Source organism: Tachysurus fulvidraco, chromosome 20 (assembly GCF_022655615.1).
Source record: "Tachysurus fulvidraco isolate hzauxx_2018 chromosome 20, HZAU_PFXX_2.0, whole genome shotgun sequence".
Lineage (NCBI taxonomy): Eukaryota > Metazoa > Chordata > Actinopteri > Siluriformes > Bagridae > Tachysurus > Tachysurus fulvidraco.
Genome location: NC_062537.1, coordinates 17,241,401 through 17,256,536, shown reverse-complemented (window position 1 = coordinate 17,256,536; position 15,136 = coordinate 17,241,401). Strand labels below are relative to the sequence as shown.

General features: G+C 40.0%; 1 protein-coding gene across 1 annotated transcript in view; it reads right to left on the bottom strand.

Annotated features, from left to right (window-relative positions):
• Positions 1-3,038: 3,038 nt before the first annotated feature.
• LOC113661345 (docking protein 3) overlaps positions 3,039-15,136 on the bottom strand; it is a 17,240-nt gene continuing 5,142 nt past the window's right edge. Inside the window, exons 4-5 of the mRNA XM_027175428.2 lie at positions 5,434-5,606; positions 3,039-5,300 (exon numbers count right to left, since the gene is read on the bottom strand). Of these exons, the coding sequence (XP_027031229.2) occupies positions 4,392-5,300; positions 5,434-5,606 (1,082 nt within the window). The 3' untranslated portion in view covers positions 3,039-4,391. The remainder of the gene's footprint in view (positions 5,301-5,433; positions 5,607-15,136) is intronic.

Here is a 15,136-nt window from a genome sequence, read left to right as displayed (position 1 = left end):
AAAAAACAAATCCTTTTTCTTAGAATGAGAAAACATGAGTGGGTGGAAATATTGGAAAGTGTTATTCGGTATATGTTGATTTCTCTCGGATTTCTATGTTCTTGTTTTTTTATTCGTTTATCAGAGGATTAGATGTTAATCAGCCTTCATACTTGGTTTCATAACACATACACTCAACATCTGAGAAAACAACTAAAACAGTTAAAAGGAACAAAATGAAATTACCTCAATTGCCCCAAACCATAAACTTTGCTTTTCAGGAATATTATTTGTGCATATACAGTTTCATAAACTGTCAGAATAAATCTGCATTAAAAATCGAACAAAATCTAAACAATGTTTTTAGTTAACGTTAATCAACAGATTCAAGTAACTGGCATGCATTAAAATCACCACTGCAAATAAGAATAAATGCATTAATATAAACCTTTGACTTTTTGTAATTACTGTCAGAGCTGCTGTTATACACACATATACATATAACCTTCTTATCCACCAAGTAAAAAAACTTCTACAAGTTGTCTACAAATGTGTCTTATTTTGTCTTCCTTTGCTTTGCCTTACCTTGTCTTGTCTTCTTTTGTCTGTTCTTTTGTCTTGCCTGGCCTTGCCCTGCCTTGCCTTGTTTCCCTTCTCTTGTCTTTCCTTGTTTTGCCTTGTCTCACCTTCCCTTCCCTTTCCTACCCTTCTCTTGTTTTGTTTTGTTTTGTTTTTTCTTGCCTTGTTTTGTCTTGTCTTGCCTTACTTTGCCTTGCCTTGTTTCCCTTCTATTGTCTTTCCTTGTTTTGGCTTGCTTTGCCTTGCCTTGCCTTGCCTTTCCTTGCCTTTCCTTTCCTTTCCTTTCCTTTCCTCTCATTCCCTTAATTTGTCTTGCCTTGTTTCCCTTCACTTGTCTTTCCTTGTTTTGAATTGCCTTGCCTTTCCTTTCCTTTCCTTGCCTTTCCTTGCCTTGCCTTGCCTTGCCTTGCCTTCACTTGTCTTGCCTTGCTTTGCTTTGCATTCTCTTGTCTTGCCTTCTTTTGCCTTGTTTTACCTTGCCTTGTCTTGCCATGTTTTGTCTTTTCTCATCTTGATGTCTTTCCTTTTGTATTTTAAATACATATTATACATGAAATTGACCTACATTTTGGTCGTCTTCCCTTCTAAAGAGGTAACAGAACTAACAATCCGTGCCCATCAGGTAGTCCCTTCAGTTCAGCTAATTTAGCAGAGCGCTTTTGAAAGATGTTAGAATGATTTTTACCAGGGGTGTCTTTAAAAAAAAAAAAAAAAACACCCAGTGGAGGATTCAAGGACAACACCAACCGTCCTCAGCAATTCAGAACAAAAGAAAATAACATACCTTCCATCCAGTTTCGTACAGGTGACTAAACAGTCTTGGTATCTTTATCTCATATGACACTCAAGGTCACAGCCAAATCTCACAGAATTTGCAAGAGAGTTTTTTTATGTATCAGTGTCTCCCTATTAAAGGTACTGCAGTAATTCTGGGTTATAAATCAGTCTTGTAACTGACAAGAAGAATTAATTAAAGAAACTGACTTTCAGAATATTCAAATTTACAGTAGCATGAGGTTTTCACTTCACCGAACTGAACTGTACTGAGCACAACATACACACACACACATCATCTGTATGGACAGCACAGACCCACACAAAACACACACACTGACACATCAAACTGTTTACAGGCTGTTTTGCATTTCAGCCGTTTTTGCACATATTGTACAATATCTCAGCCGTTTTTGCACATACAGTACTATACAATATATCAGTCATTTGCTGTTTGTTTTTTGCACAATTATATATATTATCCCAAGGAACTGCTGCTAAGAAACTGTGTTCATTCTAATATTACTGCATGAAATATAGTTTGAACATTCAGTATTCACACACAGTATATACACCGGTCGGTCGGCGCTGTTTCTGTTACTGTTTATTGTCTTTTGTTTATTGTCTTTTATTGTCTTGTGCATTTTTTGTACTTTTTGTACTGTCTTGTAACTTTTTGTCTGCACTGTCTTTTGTCCTGCACCGTCTTGTCTGTCTTGTTTGTCTTGTCCTGCACTGTTTGCACCAGGTTACACAGTTGCACTTTATGTGGCTAGGGCTACTTACATGTCCTTAGTCCTGTCTTTGTTTTATGTAGCACCATGATCCTGGAGAAACGTTGTCTCATTTCGATATGTACTGCAACAGATACTGTATATGTGGTTGAAATGACAATAAAAGCTTCTTGACGACTTATTTTACTTTAAAAACAGTTGCTAGGATTTTAGTATCGGTACTCAAAGTAAAAAATGTTTCAATCCCACTGCTCACTTTGGGTTTAGGATTTTTTATGACTTATGCATTAGAAAAAACTACAGTACACTTTTAACTCAATGATAAATATGATGTAGTCTTAATAATCAGGAGAATTTAACTGTGTCCGTGTTAAAAATTGAATGTCTTAGTCATGGCCTACTTCACAGCTGTGGTTAATATTGTGTTTTTATATTTTTTTTAATAAATATTTCTCTTTTTTCCCCCCTAACCTGCTAGCTGCAATATAAACATAGAAAAGTTCCACAAAAATGTTTTCTGCTCATTTCTGGTCTCGGTGATGCTCGTTCTTGTTCATATGCATCTAATATTTAAAGGTGTTTATCTTCAACCACTAAAATTCAGTGTAAGGTTATCAACAGACAGACGTAAGGTTATCAAAAACACACGTCTCACACCGGAAGACAACCAGAGTCCTGACTCATTTTAGATCAGGCTCGTGGCAAGGAAATCATTTGTTTGTTATACCGATTGAAAAAAATCCCACTAGTCAATTTCCAAATGGCAGTAAATAGAAATAAAAATATATAACTGCCGTATCTCTCCTTTGCTTTGAATATCTTAGAAAATATATTGAGTAAATATGCTAGATGATACCATAAAGACCTGCATTATAATAATCTGATTTATTCTTATGATATGTACGAAAATAAGAAGCTTATTCTTGTTCAAATAGAATTGATGTATGTTATATATACACGAGCAACCAAATCAAGGCTTTTATATATTTTTATTACTACAGGAAAGAGCCATTTGTGGGCGAGTCAGAAAAATAACAGCCTCTTTGTGTGGTCTGTGTCTCTGCTGAATCGTGTCTAATGCATCATTCTGTGGTAATTTAGTCCCTAAATGCACCATTCAGTGTCCTGAATTACTTCAGAACTTATTGCTCTGTAATAAATCAGGAGAGAGATATTGCCCTCTACAGGGTGCCCTAGAAAGCACACGGAGATCTTATGAAAGTAACTTGTTAAAAAAAAAAACATCCAAATTCAATAAAATTATATTTTATTGTTTTTAAATTGAACAAATGACCTGAAAAATAGCTCATCACATGGAATAAGATAACGATGAAACAGTGAGTTTCATGGGTTGTATGCGTTCACGTTGAGTAGTAAGTATCGGTGATGAATAATCATATACAAATAGGAGAACATTTCCAAATTGTTTTGAAATTGTTGCACATAGATTTGCACTCAAGCTTCTACTAATCCCTCCAGGGTTCTCTGACTTTCTGATCAAATAAGATTAAAAAAAAATCAAGCAAACTGCAATAGTTCATATTCATACTGCATAATTATATGTCTTCACTGGTAGGAGTTTTAAAAGAAGACACCATGTAGTTACAATTTAAATAGTTTTCTGCAGAACAAAGCACAAATTTTGAAGCTTTTTAGGTTGCAAAAAAAATAAAAAATAAATAAATAAAACAAAAATCCATAAAATGCTGGAGGGAATGATTGTATGAATAATGTGTCTGTTTTCTGCTCAAGTATCTATCCAGCAAATAAAAAACACTCTAAAATCCAATCATCATGGATCTGGAGATGTCGTTCAACAATTCCGATTCGGATCCTCAGCCCTTCGGTTTTTGATGATCAATTTTGAATGGTCGGGTTTCTGGTGTCAATCAGTACGGATCTGGAAATAAGCGCCGAAACTCGTTACAGATCCTGATTATCTGGAGCGCTCTGTAATTGATGATACCAACGATCAGCACTCCCGGGCGCGTCATTAGGGTTTACGAAGTGATTATAACAATTCTGTAATCAATGCTCAGTTCTGTAGTCAATCATTAGTCCACTTCAATACCAAGTCATTCAACAGATCTGGAATAAAGGATCATAATTTTGGAGCAATCATCAATAATCCCACCATTAACACTCCAGGTTATCAGCGAGGGTGTGAACATAAAGCCAATCATTAAAGATCTGGAGATGATTATCAGGCCTGTCCAGACAATAACAAGGACTTGGGACGTTTTATCACATGTCTGTATACATACTAAAAAATGCGTTTTATACATCTAGAAATTTTGTAAGCACCAACACAAAACAAGGAATAAATTATAGCTTTTTGGGTAAATTATCATAGGTGCAAAATCCCTCATCATGACAGTCCTCAAAGTTGGAGGGATATGTATCAGGTATACAGGGTGGGTAGAAATATTCTAGATCTTCTACAACGTCCACAGACTCTCCGTTGTCGTCATAATCATTATAATAGTCCGGTACTTGCGAGTAAACGCTTTCAGACTCGTAGACATCAGGTGTGTTATGGATGGATAATTGCTCCAGAGGCAGATCCAGCTCCTTTTCTTCATCCATCACGTAGGATATGTCATTAGAAACCTTTAGAAAACCGACGGCTTGAGATTCTTCGAGGTCCGAGGTCAGCGAATGTGGTTTGTACTCAACAGCCTCATCCGTGCTCCTGTAATCATCATGCATGTCCACTTCTGAGTAAACTGGTTCAGATTTAAAGCCTTTAAATTTACTGTGGATGGCTAATTGCTCTGGGTTCTTCTGATCATCTTCTTCTGCTTCTTCTTCTTCTTCTTTTTCACCCAGGACACCGAAAATGTCCTCAGGAAGTGGGTCAAATTGTTGGTTCTTGGAATGTAATTTTGGTTTGGTAATCATGGCATAAACTGGATCTCGGTCATTACTCGGGAGAGAAGGAGTGCTGCAGATGTTCTCTTTTCTGGCACATTCACTCAAGCTGATGGAGCTCATCGAAAAGCTCGTGGTCAGTTTTTTTTTCGTGTGCTTCACTTGTGATGGAGGCGTGTTGGTTTGCTGGGAATTGTTGGGGATCTGCTGTTCTTTGGGTCTCGTTCCAGAAGGTTCCACTTTTTGGAATTTCTTGAGAGCATCACTGATGATTGCAAAGAGCTGTTCACTGTGATTCGTGGCGAATTCAAAGTAGCCTTCGCCGGACACACATCTGCGACCTGCTTCAAAGTTAAAAGCCAGCTAAGGAGCAAGAAAAGAAAATTTCATTAAAAAATATATATATACTACAGGAGAAACCAATTTTAGTCAGAAGTGCTGTGTAATATTTATCCAAACAAAACCTACGTGAAAGAGAAATTCTTTACTAGCTTACCATGTCTTGACCAAATTTCCTGACGAATCGGTACGGCCATGTAAGCAGAACCTGCTTTGTTTGGTGGTCCTTAAGGAGTAAAGAGTCAGACTGTGGTGTGAGAATGTATTCTCCGTACAGCTTACACCGCAGTGCTGCCTCTGTAGCCACGGCAATTACCAGGAAATCCCGCACTACACAACATCAGGAAAACACAACATTACTTTCACTACTGATGCAGCTAATATCGAAACGCACTGAACAAAATGTATCGCTGATAACTAACAACACATCGCAAGTGGTTGCTAGCAGAGCAGATTAGCTTGTGATACTGTACATGTTAGCTTGTTAATTGGTCAACTTAAGGATATATATTTAAATCCCTGAACACCAGTGTTGTAATTTCCACGTGTGCTGTGTGTGAAAAAGTAATAAATAAAATAAAATAAACAATATATATATATATATATATATATATATATATATATATATATATATATATATATATATATATATATATATATAAAACATTAATTTATAATTGGATATTCAAATTTTACTTGAGGAAGTGAAAAGGAAGTGGAGTGAAAAGTACTAGCTATTGTGCTCCAAAGTGAACAAGCAAAGCATGTTATCTATTTATTTATTTCCTTTCCTTATCTTTCCCATACTGATTATTCTGTTTGTTTCCCTTTTCCGTCTATTATGTTCTTTACTACACTGCCCTTTCCTTTCCTTTCCGTTCCTTTTTTCCTTTAATTTTCTTTCCCATCCTGCCCAGCCCATTCATTTACCTTTTCTTTTCTTTAAATTCCTTTCCTTTCCTTTCCTTTCCTTTCCTTTCCTTTCCTTTCCTTTCCTTTCCAGTGTCATTCTGTACAAAACACATTTCTCTCTTTCTTCTCTTCCCAGGTGTTCTTCAGTGCTGTTGTTCCCGCAGACAGCAGATCCGGACGTGCCGTTGTGCCAAACACGGCTGAAAAGATAATCAGGCTGTAGCAGAGTCTGCACCTGCCATACGTTTCGCCCACAATCCATTGCACCCAGAAAGAGAGTGTGTGTGAGAGAGAGAGAGGTGTGAGAGAGAGAGAGAGAGAGAGAGAGAGAGAGACAGAGAAAGACCCGATTACTCTGCAACAGATTTCACTTCAATCAGGTGCCTACTCTTTCAGTGGAAGCATTTTTCTCCTCCTTTGCACGGCTCTTTAATTTCATCCTCTGATGCTCAGCAACAGGGTTTTTTCCCCTCTGTCCATTTTAAGGCAACTTCACTCTGATTCTTTCTTTTACAAAAGTAAAACTTTTCCTTCATACACACTTTACACACGCATGTCATGTGTGCACGTTCTGACGCCGATGGTCTCGAGCGTCCTGCATTGTGCAGCTGTAAACTTTCAAAAGCGCCACGGCTTTAAAATGCAGATTTATTTATTTATTTCTACTGACATAAAACACAGAGGCATGAACACACTACTCAAAAGAGTTGTCTATAATATCGTTCCTTCACTAACACAAATACAGACTGATATTCCTTAAATGTGAGCTTCTTCTAAAGAGATCTTATTCTAAAGAAATTTACAAATATTTTCACTGAAATTTGAACTGACTGTTGCTTCCTGCCACAAAATGTGGCAAAAACCACTGACTTTGACAGGAAGAGGTCATTTGGTTGCTAGGACACAATGAAACATCCTCAAATTTTTACATAGTTGTATCAGGTCATCATATTGATGTTCTTGTCCATCCGGCATACAAACGACAGTGAGGAATCTGGCCTCGTGTCCACACGACTGTATTTCAGGTCCATGTATTGAGCATCTATACAGTATTTCAGCTACAGACGGTATTTAAAGTAATTTCGTCTTGACAACATGGTCAAAAGTGTGGGCAAACCTGACCATCACACCCATGTGTAGTTCTACTCCATACTGTGTTCCCTCCACTCACTTTGTGACAGTGCTCCTGTGCACTAAGTGAGATACACAAAGACATGGTTTTGACTTGACTCAACCCCACCGAACACCACTGGGATGAACTGGAACACCATCTAAACCCCAGACCTCGGGTCTGATTTCAATAATGCTCTTGTAGTTGATTGATCACAAATTCCCACCGCCACGCTCCAACATCTAGTGCAGCGGTCTCTGATCTTATCCGCAAAATATGGGTGTGATGGTTGGGGGCCACAAACCTTTGGGTATTTAGTAACACTGTAAATACCTGGGCGACACATAGACACGGAATGGTGCAGAACTCTGTGCTTGTTTCTAGTTACTGCTCATCGCTAGTGGAGGTTGTGACTGTTAGATGCAGGCCATTTTATTTACCACATAAATTCACTACTGTTTTTATTTATGTATATATGTTTGTACATATCTTCCAGCAATAACGTGTAGGAGGCACTATGTGAACTCTGTGGGGCAATTAGAGATCTGCAAAAAAACAAATCTCTATCATGCTAATTCTAACATACAGACTGCTTATCAGGTTACATGCGATGCACTTGATGTGGCTTCATGTCCTTAGTTCGGTGTTGTTATGTAGCTCCATTTTGTTTTATGTAGCTCCATGGTCCTTTCGTTTCACTGTGTACTGCGTCAGCTACTATATACGGTTGAAATGACAATAAAAGCTTCTTGACTTGACAAATACTTTTAAAAATAAAAATCTATTTGAGGTATATAGATAAGATATATAAGGTATATAGATATATAGATAAGAGGCCTTGATCACACCGATAATGATGTGTTCGTATTTTCTGTTCTACTCGGCCTGATCCACTCCCAAAGACTAAAGAGGTCTTGTAATATAGGAATACATTTTCACTTATAGACAAGATAGATAGGAGTCTAATTCTTCTGCACAGCAACAGATGTAATAACTATAGCTATAGTTAGGAATGACCTAAGAAATGGTTAGTAAGTGTGATAGCACAAAATGTGTTTTCACCTGAAACATGTAGGTTAACACACTCACACACACACACACACACACACACACACACACACACACACACACACACACACACACTCACACACACACACTCACACACACTCACACACACACACACACAAACATACTCACACTCACACACACACACACTCACACACACACACTCACACACACACACACACTCACACACACACACTCTCACACACTCACACACACATACTCACACACACACACACACACACACACACACACACACACACACACACACCACACCACACACACACCACTCACACACACACATACACACACCTCACACACACACCACACCACACACAACACCACACACTCACACACCACACACTCACACACACAATACACACTCACACAACGCACATCACACACACCACCACACACACTCACACACACTCACACACACACATACTCCCACACACACACACACACACACACACACACTCACACACACACTCACACACACAAACTCACACACACACACACACTCACACACACACACTCACACACACACACACTCACACACACACACACACACACACACACACACACTCACACACACTCACTCACACACACTCACACACACTCACACACACACTCACACACACATACTCACACACACACACACACTCACACACACACTCACACACACACACACACACACACACACACACACACACACACACACACACTCACACACACACTCACACACACTCACTCACACACACTCACACACACTCTCACACACACTCTCACACACAAACTGTGTTTTTTCCTTATTAGGAATGCATTATAACACGATATCGATGATGTTCATAGAAAGGGTTAGAAATATAACTAAAAGAATGGATCGGCTGTGTAAAGATTTGTATCTGTTGTTACTGTCTGTATGTGTACAGTGTTAATGGTGTGTTCGCTGTGAGAGTGTAATTATCACTGGGAAATGTTAATCAGCACCGATTGTCAAAGCAGTGATTAAGAAGCCTCTCGATGACCTCGGGTTGCAATGAGACAGACGGCTAAGAGGAATCCACAGGTCCATTTAATACAGAAGTTTGAGCAACAGAGGGTAAGTAATTGACTGGAGTCACTTTGCATATTAAACACAGCAGTGCGAGATGAGAGCTGTAATTGCTTTTTGTCAGTGAAATTTCAGCCTCACCCAAAGCAGACGTCTGATACAAGACCTTCTCTTGTGTGTCTGGTTTTGAGGGAGTGACTGATCTGACTCTAAATAAAGTCTCTTCTGTGGCTGTGCATTCTATTTTCTGCTTGAGTAGCATACACTCTCAAACCGACAAGGAAGGAAGTGGCACATTTGTGCGTCCTTTTGTTTCTGACACAGAACAAAATTCAGATAATTTTGCACTAAGTCAGATTTGCACCATAGAGCCTTCCAACTTAGAGTCTTCTCTTGATGATTTACTTTTCTTTTACTTAGATAAAGCCCTGGTGCATAATTTTTCAGTAATGAGCAAAGAGCTACAATGAAAAGAAGCAAAAGCATGCTCAAGAAGTTGTTAGAAGTCACCAGATGATGCGGTGGAATAATTTGCTTATTCACTGGTTCACCAACAACAATAATTTGCATTTACACTTAAAAGAAGAAGTCATCTTTGGTCATGGCACCGCAAAGTGTTTTATGCATTTACAAAACACTACACAGGCATAATGAAGCAGTGGAAGTGAGTTGTTTTCAAAAGAGAGATGACAAAACATTGACAGATGAGATTATCCACCTAAATTTAAACGACTGTAAAGGCACTATCCAACCAACCTTTACAATTTCTCTCAATTTCTCTTCATTAGAACTAAGGAGAGACACTTAACGGTTAGCATGTTTTGCAGTGGTGGCTCAATCAGTTAGGGCTTGGCCCCAGCACGGACAAGCTGCCACTGTTGGGCCCCTGAGCAAGGCCCTTATCCCTCACTGCTTCAGGGGTTCTGTATCATGGCTGACCCTTGCTCTGACACCAACCTCCAAAGTCTGGATATGCAAAGAAAGAAATTGACTGTGCTGTAATGTATATGTGACACAATAAAGGCTTCTATTCTACTGAGCTTGTGTTTTCCAAACTCTGATTAAATTGAGATGCCAAGCTCACAACTAAGCTGAGAATCAAACCCACAACACTGGTATTTTGGAACAGACACATTATCACTCATCGTTCTACCATACATGCTCTAATCACCCTAATGTAACACTATAGTTAACAGAAATGCTATTTCTCCTCCCAAAGGCAAAAGTGGTTTACATTGAACTTCAATCCCTTTCCATCATGACTTTCTTTCAAATTGCGTTATACACTTTATACTTGACTCCTTATCGAAGGGTTCATCAATCATATCCGCAAAGGGCCGGTGTGACTTCAGGCTTTTATTCCAACCAAGCATGGGCCACACCTGATAATCGATGGAGGGCAAAGATGAACAGAATAAACAGGTTGGAATCAGGTGTGTCTCCTGACTGGTTGGAATGAAAACCTGCAGCTACATCAAATTGAATACCTCCAATCTACTACCCAAGAATGCTGTGGTAAATTTAGGTAAAAGGTCGGCATCTTGCCGATGGAACTAACCGCATGTTGCCTGTGGCGGTCATGATAAACATTGCCATTCACTCTGTAATGTAGCTGTATAAGAAGCACAACTCCTGAGGCAGAAAACAGCCCCAAAACCATGACATGATGTGTGGACAGAGGAGAACTGTTCAAAAAGTTCACTTTAGTGATAAGAGCAAGTTTCAATGCCTACACCAGTGGTCCCCAACCCCCTGGGCCGCGGACCGGTACCGGTCCGTGGACCAAATGGTACCGGGCCGCCCAAGGAACATTAAATTATTTCCATTTTATTTACTGTGGTGTATTTCTCTCGGGTTTGTGCGACTTTCCATGGACGAGAGGTTAACCGGGAGCTGAGAGACGTCACCTAAAGCCGCACCAATACCGCGCATGCGCAAAATATCATGATATTGGGCCGGGTTTAGGTGACGTCTGGAGCTGAGCGGCTGCAAGCGGCAGTGGTGTTGTAGCTTTGGTGGAGAGAAGGTGTGTATCGCTCTTCTCTCTGTTCACTGGTACTTTGTCATGTTTAACAGTGCTTGGTGTACGTGTATATTGTGTTTGCTCAAATTTAACCCACAAATTAGCAAAAATGAGCACGAAACAGACGTCGTTAGAAAGTTAGAAACTCTGCCGGTGTTCTGGATTAAAGTCATGGCGGAATACCCTGAGATTGTCACCACAGCACTTAAATCCCAATTGCCATTTCCGACATGCTATCTGTGTGAAGTGGGGTTTTCTGCAGTGACGGCAACCGAAACCAAACAACAGAATAAGCTGGACATAAGCAACACACTTCGGGTGTCATTGTCTCCTATTACCCCAGATGGAACCGTCTCGTTGCAAAGAAACAAGCTCAAGGTTCTCATTGATTTAGCGTTGTAGTGAGTTAAGAAGGCATGTTTAAATACAATTAAATTAAAAGTATTAATTTTAATTTAATTGTATAGCCGCCACCAATCCACCCCCCACCCCCAGCGGGCCGTGGTAAAACGATCAAACATTGACCGGTCCATGGCGAAAAAAAGGTTGGGGACCACTGGCAGAAAATACAGTTTGTTCACCAAATTGGGTAAAAACTGAACCCAAAGTGTATAAATACATCAGTGAAAGCTGCAGGAGGAAGTGTCATGGTTTGGGGGATGCTTTCTGCAGCAGAAGTGAACCGAGATCACACGAGAGCAGTGTGTGACACTAGAGGACCCGGAGCCAGAGATGTGCTGAAGTCATTCACAGGGTTCTCAAGTGTCACACATTGAGCGTGACAGTCACTCATTTGAGTCATTTATCACGCTTTCCCACCGCACATCGTATTTCTTACACAGAAAAACTTTTTGACTATTTGACTATTAGACATCATATATTTAATAAGCCGCAGCGCCCAAAACGTATCTGTCCGCACCGCTGTCTCTACAGAACCGGACAGGCATCAAGCGCCTCTCCCCTAGAGTTCTTAGTCGAGCCTGACACTTATTAGGCAATAAAAAAAGAGGCTACACAATAGCCAATCAGAATATAGCAATATTGCATTGTATTGTACTGACGCTTGGTATCTTCTGTCATTAACTGACGGCAGGTTGCGAGAGAGAACCGTGAGCTTAAGGATATATATATATATATATATATATATATATATATATATATATATATATAGATATATAGATATATATATTCACTTTAAACCCAAAGTGAGTGTGGTCTCATCTGGACGTCCCTGAGGAGACAGAAATGACAGCAAGCATCATATCTGAGAGCTCACTCACCTGCTTAAAAGTGAAAACAGGTTGCTAGTCCCAGTGCATCATTTTTTCATACTAACCAATACTTGTCTTGATGCCTCGTATTTATATCTGTATTTATATCCATTTGTTACTGTTTAATTCGATTAATGTGCCTGTATACCATTATTTCTATTGCAGGCAGACATTGTTTATATTAAATATAAAGTAGAAATATAAAAGTACATGGTACAAGGTGACGGTTATACAAGGCCAAACCAAACCAAACCAAATCACATCAAGCCAGTGGATTAGGATCTCTGGTTAAGATGGTGGATTCCCAGTGATCTTGATCACTTCTGCTTTCTGGAAATGCCTGATCCATCCTGAAGCCCTACACTGCTGCTGGACCACTGGAACAACCTGGAGTTAGAGGAGCTACTGTAACTGTAGGGAAATGGCTGCTAAGTACAGTAGTTAAGCTGTTGGACGTCTGATTAGAAGGTTGTGAGTTCAAATCCCAAGGCTACTACTCAGTTGTATTAAATGAGATGCATGTCACTCTAGATAAGAGTCTGTCATGCCGTAAATGTAAATGACGAATAAATCTTCGACCTCAATTCTGTGAACCCTTTACTAAACTCTAACGTGACCCCATTCCCCATATAATGAATAAATCTGCACTTAGACTAGCTCTTACACCTCTGCTCTTCGTATTGTGCTCCTTCGGCACTCAGTTGGTGTCACGACTCAGTGTCCTCTGCTTGATATATCGCTTTGCTTGGATTTTAGAATTGGATTTAGATACAAGCATCTGCTAAATGTACCTTATATGTAGAATATGTGAAACACCATGCGGACAATTACACACGATGGAGGGCGAACCCTGGAGCTGTGAGGCAGCAGCACTACCCTGTGGCGCCACCATGACGCCTATTATGGTCAATTATCTGGGTATAGTTCATGACGACTCATTGAATTTCCCACCGATTTTTCCCCTATTCCTCTTTCATGCATATCTCTCTCTCTCTCTCTCTCTCTCTCTCTCTCTCTCTCTCTCTCTCTCTCTCTCTCTCTCTGTCTCCCTAACTTCTGTCACCCTCAAATAAGCTTCACTTCCCTTTCAGACGTTTTTTCTTACGCCGCTGCACATACAGACCCCGTTTCAGGCAAACACGTCTCTGTCTTTCTATTCTTGCAGGACTGATACAAAGTGAGTTCGATTTTAATTCACTCGTCACATGACGTGAGCTTGAATGCCTCAGAGCATCCAAAAGCTCTGTAGAGACACTGTAGAGTGTCTCGACCCCATAAGGAAGGGAAAGTCAGATCTATTTTTCTATTTGATTTTTTGACACACAGCAGACACACACAGCTGAGGACAAGGAAGATACACCACCTGCTTTTAATGGAATAAAACCCGCACACCTGTGACCCGGTGTCTCAGGCCTGAGGATCTGGAAGGGAAAACGATGACGCACACATGAACACAAGTTCAGTTCACTAATACTAGAATTAGCTTTAGGCATCTGTGAGAGAGAATCAATAAGAGCTCTGTGTGCTCAATAAGTTATTAACCTTAGTACTGTTGAATTCTCAAATCTGATTGGCCAGATGATCTTGATGATGTCATTCTCTTCATCGGTAGCTCTGAAAGTAGTTCCAGCTGCTTGGAGAATGATATGTAACCTACACAGGAACTTGTATGGTGGACACCGTATATATAAACAGAGTATAATTATAAATATGGTTCATTCATTTATTCATTCATGTTCTACCGCTTATCCGAACTTCTCGGGTCACGAGGAGCCTGTGCCTACTTCAGGCGTCATCGTGGTATCAAGGCAGGATACACCCTGGAGTGCCAACCCATCGCAGGGCACACACACACTCTCATTCACTCACACACTCACACACTACGGACAATTTTCCAGAGATGCCAATCGACCTACCATGCATGTCTTTGGACCGGGGGAGGAAACCGGAGTACCCGGAGGAAACCCCCGAGGCACGGGGAGATCAAGCAAACATACACTCCATACACACAGGGCGGAGGCAGGAATCGAACCCCCAACCCTGGAGGTGTGAGGCGAACGTGCTAACCACTAAGCCACCGTGCCCCCTGGAAGGATTCAGAACAGAGGAATAATTTTTTTTCTCTATAACAGAAGCTGTGTATAATTCGTCTAATTAAATCAGGAAAGAAAAGTAAGGGCTGTAACATTCTCCACACTACGCACTTACACTATCCACAGTGGATGAATTTTCGAAGGGTGTTATTGTCAAAAATGGAACATAATTTTTTTGTTTTTGCTAACCGGAAGTATAAACCATTTCACAGCCCATGTCAAATGATTTCAATTGTATGCAATGTGACGCTGCTAGATTTAGCAGAATACATACAATGTTTAAAAATATATTAAACAAGGGATAATTTTGAAAGACATTTCTATGTCTTGTATG